The 27546-nt window shown below is 47.0% G+C and overlaps 1 protein-coding gene and 1 long non-coding RNA gene across 7 annotated transcripts in view; both read right to left on the bottom strand.

Annotated features, from left to right (window-relative positions):
• The window catches only part of NABP1 (nucleic acid binding protein 1), a 32684-nt gene extending 17007 nt beyond the window's left edge, over positions 1–15677 (bottom strand). The window contains exons 1-6 of one of the 2 annotated variants that reach the window (XM_072041299.1): positions 15338–15677; positions 14989–15127; positions 12024–12095; positions 10864–10936; positions 10549–10615; positions 1697–9162 (exon numbers count right to left, since the gene is read on the bottom strand). In XM_072041299.1, the coding sequence (XP_071897400.1) occupies positions 8975–9162; positions 10549–10615; positions 10864–10936; positions 12024–12095; positions 14989–15127; positions 15338–15674 (876 nt within the window). In that variant the 5' untranslated portion in view covers positions 15675–15677 and the 3' untranslated portion in view covers positions 1697–8974. The remainder of the gene's footprint in view (positions 1–1696; positions 9163–10548; positions 10616–10863; positions 10937–12023; positions 12096–14988; positions 15128–15337) is intronic. The other variant, XM_072041300.1, reaches the window with a different exon arrangement.
• Positions 15678–16048: 371 nt separating this feature from the next.
• LOC106018973 (uncharacterized) overlaps positions 16049–27546 on the bottom strand; it is a 31996-nt gene continuing 20498 nt past the window's right edge. For all 5 annotated transcript variants that reach the window (XR_011810496.1, XR_011810495.1, XR_011810498.1 and 2 more), the window contains 2 exons: positions 25350–25445; positions 16049–17548 (listed from right to left, as the gene is read on the bottom strand). This is a non-coding gene — a long non-coding RNA (uncharacterized lncRNA). The remainder of the gene's footprint in view (positions 17549–25349; positions 25446–27546) is intronic.

Here is a 27546-nt window from a genome sequence, read left to right as displayed (position 1 = left end):
ATTCGGAAGAGCATTGTTCTCGTAGCATTCCCCTCTAGGATTTTCTTGAAGCATAAAACAATACTAATAATAATTTCTATCACTTTTTCTACCACTCCATTAGTTTTATTTCCAAATCCATTTCTAGGGAAAAAAAACAACTCAATATCCTGTCCAGGTTATGACTATAGATGTTGTAGCACAGAAGGGGTGAGAGGATCTCCTACATTAGGAGAAGAAACATGAGGGCGGGATTACAATGCTGCGCACAACCCAAAACCACAAAGACATTACCGCCCCTGCCAAGCACACATTTTGTCACTGAAATAATTGCTGCTGCAGGCCAGCCCTAATCCAAATCAACCACCTATCAATAGAGACAGCATCCACCTAGAGTTGTGTTACGGCTTTTATGTTTTATCTTATGGAGAAGGAAAGCAGGAAGGAACTAGTAAGGAGGTAGACAACTTGGTATTTTTCCTCTCCCCACAGTTGAAGGCAGGGTTAGGTTGGGGTTCAGGAGCCCCATTTTGGCAATCTGCATCCATAACACAAGGGAGCTTGTCAGACAAGCCACAGAGCAAGGCTGGAGGCAAAGAAGCCAGAATTCATCTGTAAGCCTATTGCAGCTGAAGATGTGAGAGCAAAAGGATATGAAGGAAGAAAGGGAGGTGGCTGGCAATATTGCCCTGCAGAAATGTTGTGTGCCAGACACAGCTGCTTCAGTGACCTCCCTCTGCTAGAATCAAGTACTGCTGTGCAGACAGCCTGAACAGCAAGCCCTGCCAGGGCCACAAAGCCAACCAACGAGCCCTTATCCTATCCTCACCCCTAAAGACACCTAAAGAAAGATGGATAAAGACATTTACACACCGTTGGCACCACCAGTTGTCATCTGGCATCCTGCAGCCCAGCTCCCAGCACCAGGCATGGCGGTGGCACTCAGAGAAACCCACTTCCACCAGGGGCTGACCTGCCACATGTCAGGCAGCTCTACCCGCAACTCTGCAGAATTATTTACCAAGCAGTTTGCTAAATTATACAAAGGGAACAATTTGCAATGTAATGGTGTGTTTGCATGCTGAATATCTGATTTCCTGTTCAACAAATAACCTAAACACTCCCAACCAAATGAAATGTAGACGAGACTTAAAACATTTGAGGAAAAGCACTCATCCAGAAAATTAAGGTCAACATGGAACAGATGGTGCCTCTGAAAAATGTGTCTTCAACATTTATCTTTATGTAAAATAAAAATCTTTTAAAAACCTCTGGCTGTTTGGTGACAGTTGGACTTGAAATATTGAATCTTGCACTCCGCGGATAATAAAGAAGCACTAAAAAATTACTTCAAAATACTAAATCTAAATAAAATTCTCTCAAATACTACGCAATAGGATTTTTGTGGGCATGTAAATACGTATCAATAAAAGATAGATTCAATCGCTTCTGTAACCACTATAAATATTGCAAGTGCTCTCCACATTTCCATAAATATGACCCGCAACTCCCAAGTGAAAAGATTTTTCATTTGCAGCTGTCAGGAAAAAAGCAATCCTTTCTTCTTTACCAAAGTCTTCTCAAAGACTGAGCTTGAAGCCCGGTGCCCAGGGAGTCGTGAATGACTTGTTACGAGGATGCACGAGGTGCATCCCCGAGCCCCAGAGGGCTCGGCGGCTGGGCAGCGCTGCTGGATGGCACACAATGTCACACGTACCTCAGGAAAAAAATGGGGGGCTCCACTTGCCAAGGAGATCAGCCCCAGGGCAGACACAACCCGCAGCGGAGCAGGGGATGGAGGCGGGCAGGGCTTTTTGGCCGGCATCGAGGCCGCTGAGGGAGCCGCCATGCCCGGGCAGCCCTCATGATGGCGGCTGAAGAGGCGGAGCCGGCACCGCCGCCATTTTGTTTTGTAAGAGAGAAGGGAGCCAGAACCAGCAGGAATAATAAGAGACAGACCTGTCAAACACCAAATAACTAAATGCATACAAGACAGACGTGAATTATATGAAAGAAATTGGGTGTTGGTGGCAGGGCAAGGCCACGAGGCAGAAGATAAGCTAGAGACAGAGGAAGCTCCTGCAGGACCGCAGGTGAGCACCCGCCACTGCTGCTAGCAGACCTTCTCAGGACAGATAAAAGAGGGGGCAGGCAGAGAAGAAACAGCTGCACAGTGGGGTTCTTGCAAGTTCCCTTGAAACACCAACAGAAGCACAAGAAGAAAACAAAATCACAACGTCCTCACGTCTTGGGATGGGGTGAACCAAGCGTCTTTGGAGGAACAGGAAACACCTGCAGTCTCTAAAAATACAGTCACAGGGACACCTCCTCCCATGCACCACTTACAGAGCACCCTGACGACAGGCAGCATCTTCTGGGAGGCTGGTACTTCTGATCCCAGGCTAAACACATCATCCCAATCCCTGTACACATCGTCCCGATCCCTTAAATCAGTTCCTTGGGGGGCACAGCAACACCTGGGCCGAAGCTGCAGCCTGCGGTAACAACTGCAATTCATCAGCTTCGGTCATCAAACTTCCAAAGCCATAGAAAAATGTCTTCCCCTGTCACACACACACACAAAATGAAAACTCTGCCCAGTGAAAATGGACTGCTGAAGCACATCCACAACAACCCACAGTCATTACAGATACTACTGGTCATTAAATTGTCACCAGACATGCGACAGAGTAGCTTAACAACGCGCCTCTTTTTCCCAACACCCCTTCCAGCCATACGCATCCACTAGAAAGACACAGGTTTTTGTAACTCGTGTCTTCAGCTGAAACACTGATGAAGTGCCCCAGAAGGCTTCTGCAAATCCACTTTGCTAAAAAAAGCTATGGGAAGCTAATTGCAGCAATTTGCCAAAGTTGACACAAGCCTTCTTAGCGGCTTCGTGATACTTACATACATTTTGGGTCCTGCTTCCTCTAGAAATTACCTCCGATGCCCTGCGCTACTGCAGGAAATAAGCTCAGCAAGAACATTTAGGCTCACTGTCCCTAGCAATGGGCCCTGCCAGCAGTAAAGCACAGCCAAAATGAAACTCGATTGCAAGTGCTGAGGCAAAGATTTCAAAAATGGCTTTTGCACAGGGCTTCCTTACTTCAAGGTCATCCTAAGCCACATCACAGGCAATTCCAATAAGCAACAGAACAGGAGCAGCTCAGTGGAGTCTTGCAAATAACAGAGAGGGGATCAGCTTCTCTTTCCCTCCCTAATTAAAGCTTTTAATTAAATTGCATCTATTTCTTTTTTTTTATTTTTAAGAGAAGGTTGTGTTGATTTTGCTAGTCCTACTGCATGGCTAAGTGCTGCTGCTGTACATGGAAATGCCTGCATCAGGCCTCGACCTGCTATTTCTAAAAATAAGTCATATTAGTTTGTTCCTCCAGCACCTGGTGTTTAAAGTTATTTCTTGGCAACCACTGTTCTTGGCATTTAAATGTTTTTCACATTCAGCTGAAGTCTGACAGCAGTCTTGGTTATCCTTCTCTGCCTTGCTAATAATTTGGTGGATGACATGCAGGTGGCTCTCTAATATTTATAAAAAAAACTATTTACAAAGTTTGCAGTAGTTGATCTGAAATAATAGAGCACTCCATTCAAAGGTTAAATATAAGTAGGCTGCAGAGCTCCCTGAAAACATTGCATAATTTAGAGATAAAAATAGTTTCGCTTTATTTGAGCTAGGTAGATTTTTACTGCAATCAGCCTAAACCTCATCTCTCCAAGTTACATGCTCAAGTTGATTACAGAAAATTAAATTTAGTATTAATCAACCTGTGAAGGAGGAAATTACAAAAATGAAACTAATGCATAAATAATAGAACATAACGGTGGAGAGGGCTACAGTAGACCATTTAATGCATCCTCCCGCTTGCCCTGTGCCAAAATCAACTCCCCCACCCCCAAGCCACCCCTGGCAGCATTTGCCTGATGTTTTAAACATTTACCTGCAGTACAGACTGAAGAAGCCACCAGCCCTCCTGCCACAGAGCTTCTCCCAGCATCTCCAGGCTATCCTGGTTTTCCAAGCAGGCATGAATGTGCCTGAGAGCATCAGCCCACGCCTGCCCTGGCACAGAGGAGCCGAGTGGAGCAGAAGCACCAGGTGCAGCAGATCAGATGCTAATAGCTGCACTTCCCACCTGGCAGGGCTGGGGGGGAGGGGGGTATGGAAAATGCAAGCTTCACCTGTGTTTCTAAACTTCTCTTGATTTAGAAATAAAACCCTACACGCTGGTTGTGGCTTTCAGCTTTTCTACTGTGTTCAGCTTCTGCACCAGTGAGTTCAGCTTCCAACAGGCCAGCCCGACCACCCCTGGTTTCACAGATGGGAACCCACTGCCTGCACAGGACCTACTGCAAACCGCGCTTAAATTCAGAGGGAACTCCCAGCCACCCCCATGGGGTCACACAACGTGCAGCTGCACTCCTAGAGAGTCCTGGTTAATGATTTACTAAGCTGATTTTGTCTTTTATGTGCTAGTTACCTAATATGTGGTAGCTAGTCAGCAGTGGAGGGACTGCACTGCCTTGGGTTTTCCCTCTGCAGAGCAGATCTCGTCCCATTTCAGCTCTCACAGGAAGCAGCTAGCTCTGAACGTGCTTTTACAGCACACAAGAATTTTCTTTCTCTGATAAATCCTGATGTTTTATTCCGTCCCTAATCTTGCTCCCTAGGAAACGTACAACCCAGTGCCTGTTTATCAGCTGGGAGGTGACTGTAGATGAAGCTCCTATATCTACATTACTTTCTTCCTGAGGGAAAAAAAAAAAAAAGTTATTTAGAGAAATGAAAAAGCTAAATGAAGTCCTTAACTCTTCCCTTTAGTAACTTCCACATTTAGTTTCGAATCCCTCTGAAGTCCATCCTCTGTAGTTGAGCAAACAGGGTTTTTTAGGATTATTTTCTCCATCCCAATTGCAAGATGCTGTGTATATACATATAAAAATATACATACACAAACGCCCATCTCAGATCAAAAAGCATAATCCCTACAGAGGGCCGCAACAACTTCAGATCCCCTGGATGAGAGCAAGGGAGTCAGTAAGGTGATTAAGGCTCAAGCCACAAAGTGCATCTCCGGTTGAATTCTTGAAGAAATAGCCAGGCAGTCGCCCCTTACTAGGTTTATCACAACTTCTACTGCAAAAGTAACCAGAAAAAAAAAGAAACGGGGGTGGTACCAGCACCGTGAGGGCTCCCACGCTTCCTTCTGAGCACAGCCACCAAAGTGGGCACGCAGGGTGCTGGCCGGGAGTCTGCTGGCACCTTGTGCCCCTGGTAGCAAGGGCAGGGCTCACCCAGCAGAAAAGCACAGCAGGGGGAGCATCTGGGTTAAACTGAAACCATTGCCGCTCCTGTGCTCATTAACAGAGCCTCGCCACGAGGAGTCACAGCCCCGCAGTCTCCCCGGTAGCACGCTGGTGCTGGGCTAAGGGCAGAAACCCCCAAAACCAGCCAAGAGCGAGCCAGACCTGCATGGGCAGAGCCACACACCTCCACGGATCCCCCTGGAAAACACTGCCAGGCTGCACCAAGACTTGCTTGGTTCGAAGTTTAGGGAAAAAGGACAAAGCTACCTAAGTGAGAGGAGCAAGGAAATCCCCAGGCCACTGAGAACACACAGGCCACGCAGCAGCCCAGCAAAGCTGTCCCAAAAACGCCTGGAAACCCCTTGCTTTGACCAGTTCCCAGTTCTAGCAAGCACTTTGGGAGCTGCCGGTACAAAGTACGTTTATGAAACAGATAATAACCCCTTGTCTGGGGGGTAGGGACATCAAAGATCCCTACAGGAAGGGTACAGCCAGGCCATTAGCAAAACAGGCCTACGCACTGAGGCCTATAAGGCCAAAGCTATTCAGGTGTCTCATGAGAGCTGTGATTATGCCACCATGTGCCCTGCTCCAGCACCCCCGTGTTCCTCACAGCACCTTCCCCTCCTCACTGGGGCTGTAGGTTGCATATGCAGGGTCAGGCACTGCTTGGCAAGAGGACTGCTTTTCCACTTTGAGCATGAAGGGGATTTGGGCCGAGGAAGGACTAAAGCAGCACACAGGGGACTTCAGCAGATAAGCAACAGAACTCCTCAGTGCTACACTGCTGAAGTCCCTTATGGGGACTTAAGAGGAGAGTGGCACTGTGACGGGACACAAGCTGGGTGTGTAGTGGCCCCAAGTGCATCAGGACTGCTTGGCCACACAGCAGAAGGCTGTTTGGGGAAGTGGACAGCTTCCAGCTTCCTCCTTCGGTGGTCTGTGTTACCAGGGCTGAAACTGCCCTCACAAAAATCCCACCTCTGGTGTCCTCCACAGATAGGTGTAAAAAGACTGCACCCTGGGCCCTGTGAAGCCGCTTGTAGTGTGAGGAACTCATGACCACTGCTTGTTTACATGGGGAAACGTTCCTGTGCAAAGCCTCCATACACTGAGGTGATAGGATCCAGATGCAAGGCAGGCTCCCAGGCTCCTCTGCAAGTTGAGAGCTCTCTATCTTGACACTGACACCTCTGAGGGAAATAACTTCCTTGTCTTAGGTTCATGGGAAGCTCAGAGGAAACTTGGAAAGTTGCTATTACATTGACTTTAAGTCCATGTGACTTTTCAGGGCACAGATTTCCCCTGCAAAGAAGTAAAAATTTATTAATAAGCTGGAATAGTTTCACATCAGAAAGATGAAGGCAGGAATGCTACTAACCTTGAGAACACGGAGACCAGCCTCTTGTGCTTTTTTTCCTCCCAACCGAAAGTCAGTCATCCACTTGACAGCAAACAGTTCAATTTTGACATTTATCAGCAGCAATCCTCGATTTTGAACGTGAACAACTTAATTATCTTAATAAAAGCCCAAATGCATAGAGCTGCAAACACCAGGTACCTCTGCATACACTGAAACCAGGTTCCCCATTATTTCAACCTTCTTTATTATGGTAGAAACCTAGACCACCAGGACTTCTGAGACACCCCAACGAGTATGAAGTCACCACCATGCCACCACCTCACCTCTTCACTCGCTACCTTTACAGCTCCCACACCATACTTACAGCTCAGTTACCTCTGGATCATGTCACCCGTATGTCACAGAGTTGGAAGTCCTCTTGGATCCCTTCTCACAAGCACGTCAAACATCAGAATGCAACACCACGTGAAAGGCCTATACATCTAGACTCTATGGATGACTTCTGAATACGTGAGCAATGTAAAGTCCCTGAGTTACACATCACCTTACAGCACTTCCCCAGATCTCACTGCGTGCTTTGCAAGTTCGCGCTGTTCTCCCTAGCACCAGTGAGTGACCTCAGGAGGCATGCCACTCTTTTGTGTGCAGGACAGATTTTGGCAACAGGTATTAGGGTAGCACCTCACCAAATCGGAGGCAAACAGCATACAGGTCTCCCTAAAGCTTCCTTCAGGTATTTGTCACTGCTGCTGCCCACTTTTAAAGACATTCTGGTATTTCAGATTAAGCAAGGAACTTGCCCCTTAGAGGCAGCTGTCAACAAGTAGTGATAGAGCACCAAACAAATATCAAATGTAACTTGTAAACATCAGTAACTTGGGGGTAGCTTCAAACAACATGAATAACAGAGACAACTTGCAATTCAGAAATAGCCTTTTGTCATGAAGTCTTTATGGCTTGACAGAAAGAAAGTTAGATTTGTTTTTGAAATAGTTAGTGCAATTTTTATTTGAGAGGTCAGCTATAAAGAAGAGTTAAACAGATGAATCCAGTATGACACCTCAGCTTCAAAGTTGTTTCTTAAACCTGATCTGAAATATGGCACTGGGCAGCTTCCTAGGGTCAAGGCATTTGTAATCTCAGAAAAAAGAAAAAAAAACAGAAAAAAAACTCAGCTTCCCCCAAGGGAGAGTGGGGTGAGGGTTAAGTTCTGTAAGGGATAATTTGTACTCCATATAAAACAGAGGAAGGAAAGCTTAGCAGCACCAAAACTGCAGCTGTGTTCTTGGCCAGTACCTCTGCAATCCCAACATACAACTTGATCTAATACAAAATTCGTTTGGAAAAGTCAATGAAGGAAGGAAAAGTACTCAGCCTCATTAAAGAGATGTAATGCAGCATTTGAGAACAGTTTGTGAAACTCATCCTTTCCTGGAGATTCAGAGTCCTGTAAAGTAACTGTGAGCTTTTACTGCTACTAACAGTGTTCTCCAATGCTCTCTGAATTTAGATCTTCCTTTCACATTGTATGCAAAGCAAGAATGGGCATCCAGGCTTTCACCCAAGGTCAAAAAAAAAAAAAAATTGCTTTCCTTGACACTGATAATGGTGGATTATGGAGAATTTTTCTTTAAATAGCATATGCCTTCTCTGGAAGTGGCACGATGAAGAATTAGTCTTTAAAATAGCACACAGATTTGTGGAATCAGAAGTCAAGCTTCAACGTGCTCTCCAGGTCTTTGACTTTTCTCTGGGTTATTCATTCTCTGATTTAGGAGACACCACAAAGTGCTGGCACCACCGTTTCCTTGCACTTATTGCTTTCACAAGCTCTATTCATTCCAAGCACACCTAGCTCGCTAAGGCTGCTTTGCCCTTCTCCCTCATTTCTCTTCCAGTACGAGGAGCTCCCATTAACACTAATGGGGAGTCACCGTTATGTGCACACAGGACATCACAGACCTTTTAAGGCTATACGGCTGACCAACAGAAACAGAAAAATACACACACGTAACTGAAATTCTCTTCCATTTAGCAAATAGCACTGAGTTTTAACTGAGGCTCTTCAAACCATTACCCTTATGTCCTTATATCCGCCTTCTCCCTCTACCCCTTTAATTTACGGGGAAGACTCACTGTGCTTCCCTAAGCAAAACAAAAGATCACATCATTTGCTCCATAGACCAAAAGGTAAAAAAAAAAAAAAAAAAGGACAAACTGGTTCACAGTTAACCATAAATAAAAGTGCAATAAGTGTTCAAGTAGAGTGTAGAGTTTAAGCAAGCTGTACAACCACATTTGGCATAGTCATCTTTTATAGGCTCTGCGTGGGTCCCTCCCGTTACTGACAGCAGGGGGAAGAGGCTGAACACTGTTAGCTGCTGCTGGATTTACAGGTCCTCGTCCATTGCCTCTCCCACTACCTGCATAAGAGTGGCCATGATTATACGTAAATGGGAATCCACTTGATTCAGGTCCAGTTTGTAAACCATTTCCTAAAAAGACAGAAAAGAGGTCATCACAAGTTCCATTGAATGAAATCACCGCTTCCCTACCCATGTTTAACAACAGGGAGCCATCAGCAAACCCTGAGCACTAGAAAAAGTCCCTCTGGCATTCCCAAGACCCCAGCTGCAGCCTACCTGCTCCCCTAATCCCTTCCCCCCACCTCCAACAAAAACAAGAAGGGCCACAGGGAGTTGCACGCTAATTCCCTGCACAGCAGAGACAGGAGTCTAATAAAAACAGACTGATGCTTTCAGGAACATGCTCTAGCTCGTAGGTCACACCGCCAGGATGTTCCAGAAATATGCAGGGCAGAAGTCAAGTAGAAACGAGCAAAAGACAATCAAGCTGCACGTAGCTTATTGCATCTTTCCCTGCGAGCAGGCAGAAACAGAAAGCTGTCTTGTGAGGCCCAGTCACAGGAGCAAGTCAGCTAGTGCTAAGCCCTCGTGAACGTGAGGTCAGCACAAACAAAGCTGCCCAAAACCCACCACCCAGACACTGAGGAGGTGCCTGCACACCAGCTGGGCTAAAAGCCCACTCGCCTCACCCTGGAAAAGGAAAGGCAGAACTCTTTGAGCAAATTTTTGCTCAAAATTCCTTTGCTCTATTCTCAAAGGAACACAGAGGGCTCCTTATTAAAATAAGAAGCGATCATCGTGTTGCTGAAGAGGAACCAGTCACTGAACAGAAGTGACATGGAGCTTTCCAGCAGCACGTCACGCATCAGTTTATCAGTTTGCTGCCATCCACCAGCAAAACTCAGCTGCAAAACACCAGGCACTGAGGCTGGGCATTGTGTAGGCAGGCCACAAGTAAGGCTCCCTCTGAGCTTACACCCACTCAAGCCTTTGAAGCAACTTCTTATTAAACATTAAAGCTTAAATAGGATATCACAGAGCCATGCAGTCAGGTCAGATATTAGAATTCAGATTACCTGCACTTCTATCTATTTTGAGGAGCTAACCTGGCAGAAAAGCCATGGTAACAGGCGAGATTAAAGAAGGCATTTTTAAGACCAAGGTCTCAGGTGGTTTAAAAAATAAATGGCTCCTGCAACACCACTTTATAAACAGAATTTCAAGTGTTGCAAGAACTCTTTGAAAGCATCAGAGCAACCTAGGATTACTCAAGTCTTTTTACATGACACAGACACTATGAATATTTTTCTTCCTCTTCTTGGGGACAAAACCTGAAACCATTATTCAGGAAGTGTTCGTGTTTCTGCTTGCAGATTCATGCCCCCAAGTGAAAACCCTTTTTAGAGTAGGCTCGTACCCCACAGTGTCAAAATTCATCTTATTTAAGACAAATTTATTTTCATTCCCATTAACTGTTTCTTACACTTTCACCTCCACAAAATGAAAGAGACTTACCCAGTGGCCCGAATGTACAAGAACCCATATTACTTGATGCAGAACTATTATTCTGTTCACCTTGTGCCTTCAGAGAAATGTGAAAAAGAGACATGGGTCAGAAAGAAGTTGCAAATATCCACAGAAAGGGATTTTTCTCCTGTGTTCTTATTGCGGCTCTACACAGAATTTATTTGCTATGCTAATTATTTGCTTTTATTTCTGTATCATTTCAAATCCCTTTTTCCAGACGGGACTTATCTTATCATGGCCTAGTGTGAAGTATTCAGAACAAAGAGCACTTTATAGCTGAAGTCTCAGACAAGTTTAACATACCAGTTTGTTCTGTCCAATGTGTTCTGAGTTGGGCTCACTGAAGTTTGGCACTTCTGAGTACACCATGCAGAACCTGAGAAGAAATCAGTATGATGATGAAGTTCTAGAGCCGTGCGTAAAGTTCTCAGCTCTGCAACTCCAGGAATGTACATTCTGCACGTATCCCACCACCAAGGAGTCACTAACCCAGAGCTCACACCTCGGCCTCTCCCATCTACACAATCTCGTCCAGCACCCACTCACAAGGTCGGGTGAGGCACAGAGTCACCCAGCCTGCTCCCAGTTACAGCTGCGTTAGATCTCGAGGGAAAACAAATACTCCCACACGCTCCTGTGTTAACAGCCAGCTCCATTACCATAGCACAGAGGAGCATGAAACGAGGGATGAAATTCAAAGCATCCTGTTGTGCTTCCAGGGAGTCCTAAGGAACAGGCCCAACGACCAACCACATGGAAGTAGCAACGACACCACCAAAGAAAACATGGTCATCCCTTAAAATCCAGCTGAGCACAGGGCATCTTTGAACTATGTTAAGGGGCCACCCCACAGCACTGCTTCCCTCGTGACTACGAGGCCTCTTACAGCACTGTGGGAAGTGGAAATTCTCTTCTGGTTAGAAAAAGGTTGCTGCTTCCCCTGTTGCCTGTCAAGTATGTTACTCATGCTTGTTCTTAGTCAAGAAAAGTCACCGCCTCGCTCTGTGGGCAGTTTAAAGGAGGTTTAATGAGGCTTGCTTCTGTTTAGATATGATTCACTGAAGCTGCCTTTGTCTTCTTTACACTGGTTGTCTCTCAAGCATGAGACAGACACAGGGTTTCCACCGAAGTGGTTATTCAACCTGAGGTCTAAGCAAGCAGCGCAGACTAAGTCCCTCGTCATTCACCCACTTCCCCACCAGCACCTCCAGCTAATCCAGGCCTGTGCCGTGACAGAGGCTGATTTACCTCGATATGACTAAAATCCTTGGGGGACTGGAGCTCATTGCCACACCGGGTGGGAACTCACATCACAGGTGCCTGCACGGTGCCTATCCACAGCCGATCAGCACCTTTTTGCTGACCCAGCTTCTGTTTAATGGGAGCCACCCCGGCCTGTACTTACCGCGATGCTCTGCTGAGAGCAGGACAGAACACCACAAGTAGCAGCAGGCGATACTTACTCCCCAATTTTATGCAGCTCGCCTCCTCGCCCTGTGTAAAGCGTCAGGCATCCTTTCCACAGAGATGCATACCTGGCCAAAGCAAGGAGAAGAAAAATCAGTCTTAGAGAATAAAAAGCAAGCAGAAACATGCCATCAAAGGTTAAGGAATACTCCCTATCAGAATTAATGGGCTAAAAACAACTCCCAGGGATCTCAAGAGCAGCTTTAGTGCATTAGATTACAGATTCCCATGTTTTACTTCTAGCAAAAGGTACTGGAAGCTTGGCTGAACCCTTTGGGAATTCCAGGAAACCAGCCAGGTATTCTGAGACCTGATGCTCTTTCCCGGGCTGGAGCAAACCTTGCGACTCCTCCTGCAGAAGAAAGGCACTTCGCCAACAGCAGTAACAGCAGTACCCACGGTACCACTGACTACACCTCTCAGGTCTGGGGCTTACCACGCTTCCAGCAGCAGCCAGGAGGAATTCTCTTTGTTCACTGGAGGATACTGCTACTGAGTGTGTGCAATAGGAAGCGTTGGCTTTTTTAGAACAGGTCCTTACCACGTTTGCTTTTTGGTTTTGTTTTTTTCAAGGTACAAGTTTGACCACTGCGTCCCAAGTGACATCAGAAATATCATTTCTGGATTGCAGAAACACTCACAAGGCAGAGCACGAGGGCACTCTTACTCTTTATGGTGGTTCTTTTTCTCCAGGCACTGGAATTTGAGTTATACGAAGCCTTCCATGGAGTTTTCCCTCCATGGAAGAGCATCACGTAAGAGAAGTGTCGCAAAATGCACACTGGGAGCGCAGATGCAGTGCGAGGGAGCTAACAGGAACATGGGCGTGTTGATCCTGCAAAGGAAGCTCCAGACATTCCACTGTCAGGAGTCACCGATAACCTCGACGAGTCACCACTTCCTCGTGCTCCAGGTCTCTATGAAATGCAGATAACAAGCCCTTCTCTTGCCCTTTGCCTTATCACCGAGCACATCTCAGTTTTCCATCCTGAAGCAAGATTAATGCTCTTCACCTCATAATGCCACCTTCCACTCTAAAGATGATCCCCTCTATGCTTAGCCCTTGGTAACGAGCTAGCTGGACAGTCTGGTGACAGAGCCCCGAGGAAAGCAGGAACGAGCAAGAGATGCAGAGCATTTGTTTACTGGGACGAGACCCAGCAAATCATGATAATCTCCAGCACAAAGTTATTCCAGGTATGTAGGCATTTGTTTTTGCTTCAGAAGGAGCTGGTTGTAACACACTGAACTCAGTATTTCTAAATTCCAAGTTCGTAACTGCAGCAGCTTCCTGTAAATGAGTTAGTCAGCCCATGACAAAAGTCAGCAAGCGTCTGCTTTTGAGGAGGAATGCATCTAATGGCTTCAAATTTAGCAGAAGAATGGGGTAATTACACACAGGACCTAACTACACTTTACTACTTGCAGGAGTAGGCACTTGAAAGTCAGATTAACCTACCAGAAAACATCAAGATCTACCTGCCTTTCAAAGGCAACATCCCACCTTGAATCCTGAGTTAAATTTAGATCTGTGCTCAGAGAACCCTGTGTGAGGGCATTTTCTTAATAGAAGAGCCAAAGCAGAACAGACTTAGCTTTTGCCATTACACAGTCCTAAGCAAGTCTGTAATTCACAGAAACGAAGGCATGACTTGGCCACCCTCAAATCCTGGTGTCAGCTCCTCGATTTAATTCATACAAGCCAAGCTCTGCTTCTGACACGGAGATGGCACAACCCTCCCTTTGGTAGCACCAAACTAACAAAGCAGCCACAGTCAGGCAGCCGCAGAGCAGAGCGCAGCACGGCTGCTGAGGAGTAGCACAGTTTGTTTCAACGCCAGCTCCACACAAGGCCTTGTGCTGGCCCAGAGCCCTGCTTTCGTTCTGCATGTTTCAGCGCTCCACGTGTTCTCCACGCAAGCAGGCTTCCCCAAAACCTCCTCCCTCGGAGGAGTCAGCAAGCTTCATAAAGATATTTGCATAGGAGGAAGCAGCTGTAGTCTTGGTAGCAAGGGTCATCCAGTTTCACTCCAAAAGCAGGAATTACACTCGAATGAACCACCACAAGAGCTCAGTTAGCAGCTACACCGAGTCACCTTTTACCCAGTTCTTCATAGAAACAAATTAAAAGGACCTGTGCTTGTTGTAGCACCATCTCCTGCAGGGCTGTAGGCCAGAGCAATACACCTTTAAGTGTAAACTGACATGAACTCACATGAAATCAACTATCACTTTGCTACTGACAAAGTACCATGGAAAAGTATTTTTAAACTCTGTTTTAAGCTGGTGTATGTTCTCTCAGCTAAGAAACATAATGTGGTTGTTTTTTTAAGTTAAACTGGCTCTCTGTGATAAACCCAATTGCGCTTAATGAAGCTCTACAGCCTAGCCCTAGTATGAATTTTTACAGTGAATTTGAGAGGGTTCCCCTCTGCCTGTCATTTCAGTTAAATCCACTGCAATCAAAAGCAACTTTCCTGTGTTGCAGGGACATTAATTATTCCCTCCTTTCATTAAGGAGCTGACTGCTAGAGTAAAGGACTAGCTATTAAAAAAAGAACATGCTTTTCCCTGCCCTGCTTGATTTACAGATGAGGAGTGACTGTTGCACATTCCCCCCTCCTACAGGGGAGCCGTCTCCTAAGGAGCTTTTTTAAAGCCAAACTAAGCCTGTGAAACACCAGCTCCCCATTACAAGCACAAGCCCTTCCTACACACCCACCAGAGCACACGTTTGCACGAGGCACGTTCTGGGGCGGAGGAGCCTGCTTGAATTTGCCAAGTGACCTCAGGGAGCTGCCTCCAGAGCAAGGAGCCGGTCCAAGCAGGGCAAGCTGTGTCATCTGTGTCTTTCCACCCCAAAACCTTGGCTTGCGTGCCACAGAGCTCCCCAGGACTGGGGGTGACGGCCCGGGGGGGGGTCCGTGCTGCCGGGCAGCGGCCCCCCAGGCCCCTACGCACCCTTTGGTCAGGCGGATGATGTCCCCAGGCTGGATGAGGCCGCCGATCTCGTCCCAGACGGAGATGGTGATGCTGCCCGTCTTGTCGGCCACCTTGCACGACCTCACCTCGTGCCCGTCCTTCGTCTTGGTGACTCGCCCTGCGGGGGGGAAGCACAGCCGGGCTGGGAGCAGGGCTGGGAGGCTGCACAGCCCCCCCGGCACCACGGCTGGGCCTCGGGCACGGCCCTGAAGGTGGGGGGGGGGGGGGGCCCGGCTCCCACACACGGCCCCGGGCCCCCCCCAGCCCCCCCGGGCCACGCGTGGGCAGCCCGGGGCGTGTGCGGGGCGGCGTGCCGGGCGCCACTTACCGATCTCCAGCACAATAAAGACGACATTTAGGTTTTTCAGTCCGGGTTTTATGTCTTTTATGAAGAGGTACGCGTCGCTCGCCGCGCTCATGCTGCGGCCGGCGGGGGGGACGGGGCCGGCGGGGCGGGCCGAGCCCGCATCCCGCGGGGCAGCGGCAGCGCAGGGCCGGGCGGGGGTCGGGGCGCCGGCAGCCCTCACACGGGGACGGGGACACGGGCACCGAGGGCCGCTCGCTGACCGGGGGCCGCTCCCCCGCCGCCCACCGCCCCCTCTGCTCCCCAGACGCGGCAGCGCCACCCGCCCGCCGCCCGCTGCCGCCGGCACTGAGGCGAGCATGTGCTCCGCGCCCGCTTTTATAGCGCCCGGCCGCTACCACGCCAGGCGCCGGGGGGGGGGGAGGCAGGAGAAGGGGGGGGGATTGCGATGGAACCGTCCGAGGCACGCGGAGCAGCGCCATTGGGCCGCGCCGCCGCCATTTGCTGCTGAGGGGGGGGGAGGAGGAGAAGGGGGGGGAGCCATGATGGCGGCGGGGGGCGTGAGGTGGATTGTCCTGGGCGCGGTGCTTAAAAATAAAACGCTTTGGGCTCTTTGGAGGTCTGGTTGTAACACTGTAACGCTAATCACGTCATGACATCGAAATACAAGTCACATCATTACCTCAAAATACAAAATCAAAATACATCATGACATCAAAACACATCGTTTTGGTATTCATTTTTACGCTGAGGGTTGCCCAAAACTGTGTGGGGTTGCCCAGAGGGGTTGCTGAGTGCCCATCCACAGAGGAACACGAAGCTCAGCTGGAGATGCTCCTTGGCAACCCGCTCCAGCTCACCCTGCCTGAGGAGGGCTGGCCTGGGCAATGCGAGGGGTCCCTGCCAACTCCAACAACTCTGTGTTTCAACCAAAAAATTCCTATCTGGCTTCTCCAGTGCCAAAAGAGACCCAGAGCTCTGCTAAACTTGGTGCATGAAGTAGGAAAACAAGGGCACAAACTCGCTCTGTATCCATAAGGGGCTGGGGCTAAGCTGGGAAGACAGAACTGGCCACCTCTTATCTGCCAAGGAGATACACATTCCTTTCAGATCCACTTTAAGGCAGTATTTACAGTGTCTGTTCTTGCACTGATGAACGATTTTGCTCTGTTTGTCTCACAAAGAGACATTTAAAATCTTAACTCATATTTTTTTCAATTGTCATTCCAATTGCCAGCCCCTGAGAATGACTTTGATATTATCTGGCGGTGATTGAATGATTCCCATTTGCCATGAAGGTGACCTGCAAAGCAAACCACTGCTTCTTTATGATGTTTAAAGAAACCAGAATTATATATATTTATTTTTTTTATATTTTTTTTCCTAGCGTCATTTTTCCTGCTTCTTTTTTAACCTTAGGACGATAAGGCTACCTAGTTGCATCTGCCGGCAGTGGAAGCACCAGCTTTCTGACCTCCTTACTGGAGATGTCGTCAGCCTTCCGCAAACAGCATGAGCACAGAAGGTGCTGATGAGGTGTATCTTCAGGCACAAGACCCTCCAGAAGACTCCCAAATACTCAGGAACAACAAGTTGGCCAAAAAAGAAGCCCAGAAGCCAGGACAGCATTATGCAATGGGATGGGAGAAGAGAGAGATGTATTGTCAGTATCTAGGACTCCTGCAATAAGCTGGTCTTAAAAATATTGATGAGCCCTCACTGCACGAGTGGGTCACGCCAAAGAGGCAGCACCAAAACTGTGCTTGTGCCCTTCATGGGGTATCTGGTAAAGTATGTGACTGAAGCCAAAGCAGGAACCTTTCCATCACAGAGGGTCTTGAATGTGTGTGCCGCCCAGCCAGTGCTGTCCCCAAACAAGTCAAATTTTGCCTGTAATGAATTCTACAGCAGGGGTCCAGTGATGAAGCTGAATCCTCTTCCAAGCTCATTTGCTTGCTGCAGAACATTCTTCTGCGTGCAAGATAGGAGTGTTTGTAGGCTAAGATTCACGGGGAGGTTTCAGTCCAAAGCAAAATCAGGGTTGAGTTATTAAAAGAGTTCTCAGCAGTCGTGTATCTGGCAAAAATCCCATGCATCTCAACAGGACTGTGATTTCACCCTCTGGCTTTAATGGAGTTATGCCAGCAGAGAAATTGGTCCAAACCCCCCGCTTCCTTTCAGTTGATTGGTATTCAGAGCTACTGGAGTCCCCAAGTAGGTCTTCCTGCAAGAAATCTGCCAGCAAAAGCAAGAGGTGATGCTTAGTGCTTTATTGCACGTAGAGATTAAAAATATACAGAGGCCCCAAAACGCCACCTTTCACCAAGTTTTACTAGGCCATTACCTTACCTCTGACAAGCTCCTAAGTAAAGCTACAGATTCAGTCAGCTGTTTTTTTTTTTTTTTAACATTGATTACACTTCAGCTCCCTGAAGCACGCCCATTTAACAAGCTGGCAGCAGACTCCGGTGTCTTGGTGACTCTGGGAAACAGCAGCTGGGTGCCTTCAGTATCTCCTGAGCTCACGGTATTTGGCCTTCAGGGTCATGATTTCCCTGAGGACATCCCAGAGGAATATGGGTTTAAATTTCCCCCATAGCGACGGGGAGCGTAGGAGCTAGTCTTGTCTTTTCAGCTGGAGATCTGAAAAACCCGTAAGCAACAAGTCCCAAAGATTTATGGGCTTAAAGCCCCCTAACATTCACAATTGCTGTTTCTTGGATCTCCAGTGAGTCTTATAGCAAAAAACAGACCTCACAGCCTTGCTCTTTCCATCTGAGGGGTCTTTACTTGAGGGGTTTAAGAAATGCAGCTGGGGGAGATTAACACTGCAGCCGTGCCAGAATAACCCCACTGTGTCCACAAGGACACCGGTCACAGCCACCCACCCAAGCACGTGGGTCATCTAATGATGACCTTCAAAAGAAACAAATAAAATAAAATAAAATAAAATAAAATAAAATAAAATAAAATAAAATAAAATAAAATAAAATAAAATAAAATAAAATAAAATAAAATAAAATAAAATAAAATAAAATAAAACAAACAAACAACAACAACAAAAAAAAAACAACAAGGGTTTTATGTCCAGGAAGGAGGCTTTGAAGATTTAATTTGGTTTGGATATTTTTTAATGGGGATTTCCCCCTCCCCATTTGCTCGCCTCGGGCATCAGGCCTGCCAATGCAGCACATTTTGAGCATCACTGGCAGCTCAAAGGGGTTTTGTACTGCAGCTCTTACGTTCCCCCCTCCGTTTTATGAGCACGTGTAGCACCAACAATCCTGCCCAGCGGGGGTAAGGAAGGAAACAGCTCCTCCTGAAAGCCACCCGTCTGCGTGAAATGCACGGGTACCGTGAGCAGTCAGCTCTGCTCAGCACCTCTGGGAAGGTCCCGTTTGAAACAAGCCAAGCCAGTCCGGGATATCTTCACACAGGGTATTAAAATAAATAAATAAAGCCTCACTCACAGCGTTAACAGGTTTTGGGGAACCATTTCACTGCAGCTTGGGCGAGTAACGCAACCCAGCTGCTGGCCCTGGCTCCACGCGATGCCACAGAAACCCAGCAGGACACCAGATTGCAGCCTCATGTCATCAGCCACAAAGCAGCCGGTTCCTTTCCCCCTGGCACCGCACGCCTACCAGCAGGTTAACATTCAGAGGCCCGATTTAGGTCTTGCTGCAGTCCCTGGGAGCTCCTCCAGGCACAGCAACGCGGCTGGAGGTGGCATCACCTCATGGGCAACGTGGCTTTTGCCCAGGCTTGGTTCAAAAGCCACATCAGATGTCTCAGTGACTGCAGCTTCACTTTAGGAAAGAGGAGCTCGATTCCTTGCTGGTGGGCAAATCCCAAGGCATCAGACGTTGTCATGGCTTGTGTGGAGCATTTCTGCTTTTGTAAAACCTCTTGCCATGAAACAGCGATCACTTCTCTTCTGCTGCATCTCCTCAACCAGTAACAGAAGTGAGTGACATTAAAATAGCAGCTACTGTCTGTGTGTTGTGCAGCAAGTCACACCGTTCCCTTCCTGGTGCTTTTGATTATATAAAGGAGAACTAAAAATTTGATTAATCTGTGGACTCATTTTTTCTCTTTGTAACCACAAAGACACTGGTGCCAAGGACACTTCTTCCTGCTGAGGTTGTAGTTAAACATTTCTGAGAGTTTCATGTTTACTGCATGGTGGTATTGCAGAAGACAATAAAATACTTTTTTTTTTTCTGAAAAAAAGCTTAAAAAAAAGCTTTTTTTTTCAGAAAAAAAAAAAAGGTAATTAATTATTGAAATTAAGCTTAAAATTCAAATGTAGCTGGGGGACTAAAAATTTCTCAAGGTTGATCAGTTTTCAATTACATTATCTAGCAGTGCCATAGCTTCATTAAGTTCTCCACTCAAGCTAGATTTTTCATACATAATACTGAAATCTTAATGTACACACACATATTTTGTATTAAGATGTTTCAAGCTTTTTTTTTTTTTTTTTTTTTGTAAGTATAAAGGAAGAACTTGAGTCCAACTGTTTTAAGTAAGTCACCTCTAATGTATGCAGATATTGGCTTCCACCTGTGTCCAGCACCTTGAGTCCCAGGCTGAAGTAATGGCAATGCCCACAGCGAAAGAAGGGGATGCTCCTAAAGCAGCAACGCATGAAGGCAACTTGTAGAAGGCTCCAGGAGATGGTTAACTGGCCGAGCTTTTGCTGGGCAGGTGACCGTGAACACAGAGCAGGGTTCTTGCCGTGCTGGTTTGTTTCAGACAAAGAAGGCTTTAGGGTAATCAGAATCTTTCATCTCTTTGTCTTGCTTCTATACTCTGGCTTCAGCGTGAAAGATTAAAGCCAATACACGTTTATTGCCAACATTTTCTCTTACTCCTACAGCAGTGGCTTTCCTCCTGCTGGGTTCTCTGATTTGTCCTGCACCAAGCGTTGTTGCAGTAAGTTACAGTACAGGTTTGCTCCACACATTATTTTTCTTTTGAGTGTCATCTTCATTCCTGCGTGCTAAGACTACTGTCTCGTGTATTGTTAACATATTGGGTAAACTAAAATGAAATCCTAGAAGAACAGTTTACTCATCTCACAATACTGACGAAATTAATCATATTTTATAGCTACGTAGCATCTCCCACTGGGCACAATCCAGGCATGGTATCAATAAAATATCAATTTAACCTCTTGAAATGGTTGCAGGTTGCTGAATATTATTCTTGGTTAACAGGTGGGGAGATATTAAGGCAGTAAGAAAAGCGAGTGCCTTCTCAGCGTGGGACACGTTAGGCTGGGGAGTGAAACCTGCAGTTCCCCCATTGTATCGCAGTGCTTGCTGCTTCTTCCCAAAAGAAGCAAATAGCAAACCAGGAAAAAGATTTCACCACCAGAGCAGCGGGAATATGCTTCACTCCCTGATGCAAAGTATTCTCCTGTGGTATCTTCAAAGCATTGTACAGCTCTGGGTAAAGTCAGGCCACCTCTCCCGTGTGCTCTCACCCATGGAGACCGACTGGGAAGGTCCTTACAGGCCCCTGCACGTGTCTGTGGAAAGTCTCCCATTCTGTAGGGTCATCAGGAGGCACGCCACCCTCTTCATTATCCACACGGTTATTTAGTCATCAGTCTCGTCTGACCGAGCTTCAGTTGCCGTGATACAGCATGAAGAGATGGGAAAGCCACAATCGCACACTCCAATAATCCCCTGAATGAGTCTGAGCCCAGGCATCACCAGATGCCACGTGAAAGGCACACGTTGCGACCACCCCTGCCTTCGCTGGGCTTTCTGACATTAATTTGTGCAGCCTGAAATTCAATACCTTTCATTCTCACAGCCAGTTTGTGAGAAAAGCCGCTGTTGGCAAAGGCTGAGGTGTGCCCTGCTGCCTCCCGAAGCCTCCTCGCTGCACCCAGGCCTGGCGGATCCTGGCTGAGCCGCCGAGCTCCCGGCTGGAGGAGGCACCTGCCCTCAGCTTCCCTGGCAGAAGGAAAACCTTCCCTCCTGGTACAGCAATTCCTTTCGTAGCTGCCCCACAGCGTGTTTATCCCGCAGTCAGAAGGGAAACCCACGTGCCGTGCCTGTGCTGGCGACCCCCCGGCACCGCCAGCAGCGAATGTAAACTGCAGCCTGACCTCCCGGGCCCATAAATCCCCTCGCCCCGCATCGCGCTCGGCTGTTTTAGTTTTCCTAGGATTCCACAGATGCCGAAAGCAATCTGGGTTTACATTAAATACAGGCAGGTCAAAAACACTCCGCCCAAGCCAAGAGCGCTGCTGGGAGCAGCAGGGAGGGCAGCAGCAGGGACAGAGCAGAGAGCCGTCTCCCCGCGGCCTCCAGCAGCAGCATTTTTAGACCCAGCCGTGCCTGCCAGCGGAGATTTCCATGCCTGCGGGTTGCCACGGACAACCAGGGGCTGCTGAAGTGTCTCGCCGAGCAGAGCCCTACCCCGGTGTGCACAGGGAGAGCGCCCGGCGTGTGTCCCACCGAGGCACCCATCGGGAGGTGGCAACGCTGGCACCGCAGCCGGAGGGGTCACTTTGCTGTCAAAGCAATCCCTTGGGTGACCATCCAAAACCTGGGTGCTCTGGAAAACCCTGTCCCCAGCGTGGCACTCCTCGTGCTGTGCTCCCTCTGGGATGCCAGTACTGCTGCCTGAATTTCGGGTGAGGGACACGAGGCAGAGGAACTTGGAGCCCCTCCCGGTAGATGTTGCTTATCCTTTCTCCATCTAAACCCAGTGCATGTCCTCCTCTCCCTCAGCAGATCTGCAGAGAGCCAGGTGATTTATCTTCCCAGCGACACAGCCGCGGAGAGCACACCTCCCTGATTAATGAAGTTTTCTACCCGAGGACTTGGTTACATTGCAGCAGACAATGAGAAATGCGATCACTGCTAATACGGCATTGACACAAACGCCGATGATGTAAGGCAAGCAATATCCTCCTGAATCAAGAGTCCCTTCCATCATTACTATTTCTGTCTGCTTCTACCATTTTAATAAGCTGGTGCTCTGTGCATTACCAAAACACCCCCAGCTAAAGCCACCTAGGGACAAAATCATTTTTTGTGTAACTCTTGATGAAACAGGAGGCACCTTTACCAAAACAGCTGTCGTGTGTTGACGTAGCCCTGTTATCAGTTAAGCACACAAAGCTCGAGCCCCAGCCTCCAGTCAGCTGATGCCTTTACCTCAGCGATGACAAATCAGTTTATTTTATCCACATCAAATACAGTGGGAAGAGGAACGATGGCTTTTTGTCTCCCTGGGTTCTTCCAAGCCCCAGATCTCAGAGGGCTTCCAGCCTGGGAGGTGGAAGTGGGCTGATGGAGAACCCACTGCTGAGCACCTGATTACACTCACTGAGGTATCATTACATTTCTCTATCTTCAGGGAGGAATTAGCTCAGTTTTGGACACAAAACTGTGCCTCTTACTTCAGTAAGGATTGGAGGAATGGGCAAGACCTGAGGAGCTGAGTTTCTAGGGGTTTGGAGGAGAGTTCTTAGTGGTGTCCATGAAACAACTACAGTCCTTACGCTCAGTACAGGGGTCGCGTAAGAAATTATAACAAGCCTTAAAGCTGATCACATTTCTGTACCAAAAAAAAAAAGAGAGAGAGAAGCAGGTGTCTGGACAGGAGCAGGAGGCAACAGAGAGAGGAGCGTTGTGGTCAGATGGCAAAGTTCACACGTGGGACTGAACTTTATACCAATGATTCAGGAAGAGAGAGCACAGCCCAGGCAAAACAAACAGAGAAAACATGCCCGGGTAAGAGCTGGAGTGGATGAAAACGAACTTTAAGAGCTAACGGTTAATGAAACAGCAACAAATCAATTTGTCTTAAAACATTAAAAGCAGGAAGTCCACAAAGGCATTTGCAGGGAACCTAATCACAGAAGGGCAGACAACAGAGCAAGTAGGAGGTGTAAAAGAACCGAGAGGCAGCCAAGGCGTATCACCACGGCTGTCCTGCTGCAGGAGAAGCAGAATGAAGTAGTGATGGAGCTGGGGTGTGAAAAGAGCACCCAGAACAAGCTGATAAAATCACAGGACTGGATGGCTTTCGTTGAAATGTCATTTCTCACGCTGCTGCAAGTTTGCTTACTGCTACATCTGCAGATTGGGAATGCCTTAGCTGAAAATATAGCAGGCCAGTGGTAGGAAGCTGAAGCGTTTGAACAAATGAGTGAACCACTCATGTTCAGGGCATCAACTCAGCTAAAACTGTCCTCTTCTGCAGACATTATGGCCTCTGGCTTCTTTCAGCTTATAAACACGTTGTATCTTCTGCTCTGCAGTTACTTAGGTGGTCATTTCTTTCTTCTGTAACACCTAGGCATTCGCACAACCCAGCATTACCACAGATTTATTATTTAGGGATGACGGCAACTTTAAAAGTAGTATTTAAATGAAGAAACTGTCTCACTAACAAGAACAATTTGATATGTGCTAGCAGGATCAACGAGTAAAAAGGATGCATCTGTCTCAGAAAACGCACGTGGCCAGATTTTGGAGATCTGGACCCAATTGTTCAACACCTGAAGCAAGACATTTGACAGCAGGATCGATGAAATTGTTAGTTGTATCCAAGCCTCAAGAAGAGAGGAACACCAAAGTCATGCAACAGCACTGGGGGAAAGAGCATGGCTAACAGGGCATCTGTAACAGCAGCTGGGATTCGCGTTTACACTTGTATTGATGGACTCAGACATATTACAAGGAGCATTCTTAATGTACACATATTGCTGTGCCTTCAAAGTATAGGCATGCAAAATACAAAAAAAAAAAAAACAAAACAAAACAAAAAAAAAACTGGTCATACTCTCTTTGTGGGCTGGAAAGAGAAATAAATCCAGAGACATTCACTACCACATATAGGGTGAAAAAAGAACAAAACACAAACAACTTAAAAATATTTACGCCTCCAATAAATCTTAAATTATAATAGTAAAGCAAGAAAGATCTGTCCTCATCTGAGAGGATCCCTCTAGCATCAAGCACGCACACAGTCTCCGGTGCAGGAAGCCTGCAGAGCGCTGGAGTGCGGTTTGTTGGCAGACCGTGTATTGATCGCATCTCGCAAACAGCACAGACAAGCAGTGGGATAACAGAAATGTGTTTCTAGGTCAGTGCTGCTTGTCAGAACATCTTGAGCCCTGCAGTCACCTGGATGACTCTGACCCCGTGCCGTGGTGCTCCTGGCTTCATCAGGAAACACCACGGCCCCCATCACAAAGCCTCTTTCTTCCAGACAAGAGCTCACAGAGGTTAGCTGAAATCAGCTCGCAAGCACAAGTTTGCAGTGTCTCATCACCACTGAACGTTTCCCAGGCGACACCAGTGACACACAGCACCCAGAGTTTCTCCTGAGCTTCCTATCCCTGTTGTAACACAAACACAAAGCTGCTGAGCAGGTGATGTGTTCAAAATGAGTGCTGGAGGACACGGCTTCTGATCAGAAAAGGACTGGTTTTCCCCAAAAAAAGTGGTCTTGCTGACCTATTACATTATATTTCAGTGTTATATTTCAATGTCTATTATATTTCAGCGTTACTATGGACTTGACATTTCATAGATGTCAACAATATCTTCACTATGTCCCCTCTAAGACCATCGGTGGCTGCATGCAGCACCAACAGGACAGTGTCAGTGTAAGCACAGGTTTCTTTTCCAAAAAACAGAAAAACAAGAGCTGAAAAGGGTGTTTTTATTTGTGATATCCACAATAGCTCACTCTAGTTACTCGTGTTACTCGTTACTTACTCGTGTGTGCCCTGTGAAGAAGGTACATGGAGTGCCCTCTGCAGCACAGAACTAGACTGCACTCACTTGGCATGCTCCTCCATCCCTCGCATTATTTTAAGCTGTACATTTAATTTACTCTTCACTTACCCGTTCCTTTCAAATCTAGGAGTGACAGCTTGGCCTTCCAGACATTTATATATCTTTACTTTGGACACTGCTTTGTATTTACTTTCCCTAGAAGAAATAAATGCTCTTTTTCCTTCACCAAACTACTTTAAAACCCCTTCCTTGGTACTCACATTTCTGGTAGGGATGCTCTCGATGCTTCCAATCCTCCAGTCCTTATTCAGTGAGTTAGCATTTGGGAAAACCTCTTCTGAATCACCAGAATTGGCCTGAAAATGAAGTGACAGAGCCTTTATTCACCCCAGACGCAGCAGCAGGTTGCAGTGGCACGATGAGCATTAAATGCTCACCCGTGAAAGCTTTCTCAGCTTACTCTCAGGTATGGAAGTGGGACTTAGCACCTCGCATCCCAGCACTGATCACCCACAGAGACTGCCCTCAGCCTGTTTCTAACACCGTGAAACTCAGGTGTTTGGCAGAAATTTCCCGAGGCACGGCTTCGTGCCACGCACTCCATTGTCACTGCCATGCGTCGCCCTGGGATTTCTGCCTCCGTGAAAGTCTTCCCTGGGGACCTGCTTCTCTGCACAGGGCCCTTCGAACAGAATCCCAAACTCCTTTTCCTCAGCACATAGTTTCCCATCCTATTATATTTATGGCTCTATTCGACTTTCGCCACCAATACGTTTTTTGAGAAAAGAACAGCCCTTGGGGGCAGCTATTTCTTAGAGTTTGCTCACGCCTTAAAATAATTGTGCCAACTTATTAAAAACCCCGCTGACAGAATGATACAATAACCTCTGTGATTTATTTATCTTTCGGTGAGCTTTAAAGAAAGCTACTGCCTCTTTCCAGCTTCACACTGCATTGTCCATCATCAAATGCAGCCCTGCACTCTGATGTTTGCAACACACTACAACAAGACACCGGGCTTTGAATTACATTTATTCTGCCCTTATCTCATTGATTTACTGGTTCCTCAAATATTTGCTTCCTTACGCTATCTTAATTGCAGATTCCTCCTGCTTCTATTTTCTTTCACTGCTATTCTACAGAGAACAACTCTCTTCAAGCAGCACTCTTACGCTCTCTTCCCCATTTTCTGTGTATAGCACCATATCTATTTTTTTTCCATTGCTTTAGCCTTTAAAACTTCCAAATAGAAGATTTCAAGGACATCAAAAACAACTGGATTCCACAGTCTTTTTTTTCTTTTTTCCCCTCCCAAGGCAGCATTGCCATCTGAAGGTACAAGCAAAACAGTCACTGGAGGTACCAGCATTCCTAAGTGTACCTCCTGTGTTGCTCAGGATTTTTTGGATAACTTTGCATGCAAGGCAAAGGGCCTATTAGTTGTGTTTTTTTTTTTTTTAACATTTTCTGATCAATGTGCCTGGAGATGTGGCCAAGATGTCACCAGCTCCTGGGCTGTTCCTGCTGCCGTAGCTTGGGCCACCATCTCAACGTGCCACTGGTGTAACGAAAATCAGAGCCTGGCCCAAAGCAGTACTTCATACGCCCCAAATTCAGCAGCTCAGGTTTCCAAGGGCATCGAAGTACCTGTGGTTCCCTCTGTCCAAATCAGCCTCAGAGGGCACTGGTACTTATTTTAGAAGCTGCTGCTCAGAGGAGGCTCTCAGAGGAGAGCAAAGCACGACCAATGTGCCAAAATTGTAAGGAAACGGCACCAAGTGCTTGGAACAAAACAAGCAACCCAAAGCAATGTGCTATTCCAGAGAAACACCAAACTGAAAATGCAATTCCTAAACCTACTGGAGAGGAGGCAGTCGTGCCACGGGGTTGATACAGCTCAATCACATGGGCTAAGAGCTTCCCTTGTAAATCTCTCCTGCACGGTATGGATCTCTTTGATACAGTGGCATTTTGCAGCAAGGCTTTACACAAATTCCAAACATTGCTTTGATCAGTTTATCTCCTCTCAGTTTTCCTATCTTTAAGCATCCCCTGTTTATCCTTAAAAGAGAAAATGGAAATAAAGCACCTGGTTGTCACCACACCATCTCACAGAGCGTGGCAGGGCACTCCTTGTTCTTTCCAAGTATCTTTTAAAGTTCCTGGGACTACCAGCACGTCTGTAACCCTATTGCAAAGCCTCTTATTTCTCAAAAAAAATAGTCATCCCATCAGAAGGGAGTTTAGCCCTTGAGAGCAAGGGAAATCCTCAGGTTTTTCCTCTCCTGCTGTGCACTGGAACAGCTATATCTTGTCATATATTTTTGCTTCAATTAGATCCAAAGAATGCAACTCATAATGACCACAAATAGGAAAACTTTGCCTGAATTTGCAATTAATATTCCAACACCTTATCTTTATTTTTTTTTTTTTTGGTGGATTATAGAAGTTTATTAT

Source organism: Anas platyrhynchos, chromosome 7, assembly GCF_047663525.1.
Source record: "Anas platyrhynchos isolate ZD024472 breed Pekin duck chromosome 7, IASCAAS_PekinDuck_T2T, whole genome shotgun sequence".
Lineage (NCBI taxonomy): Eukaryota > Metazoa > Chordata > Aves > Anseriformes > Anatidae > Anas > Anas platyrhynchos.
Note: the sequence above shows the minus strand (reverse complement) of the source record. Positions and strands in the feature narration are given on the sequence as shown.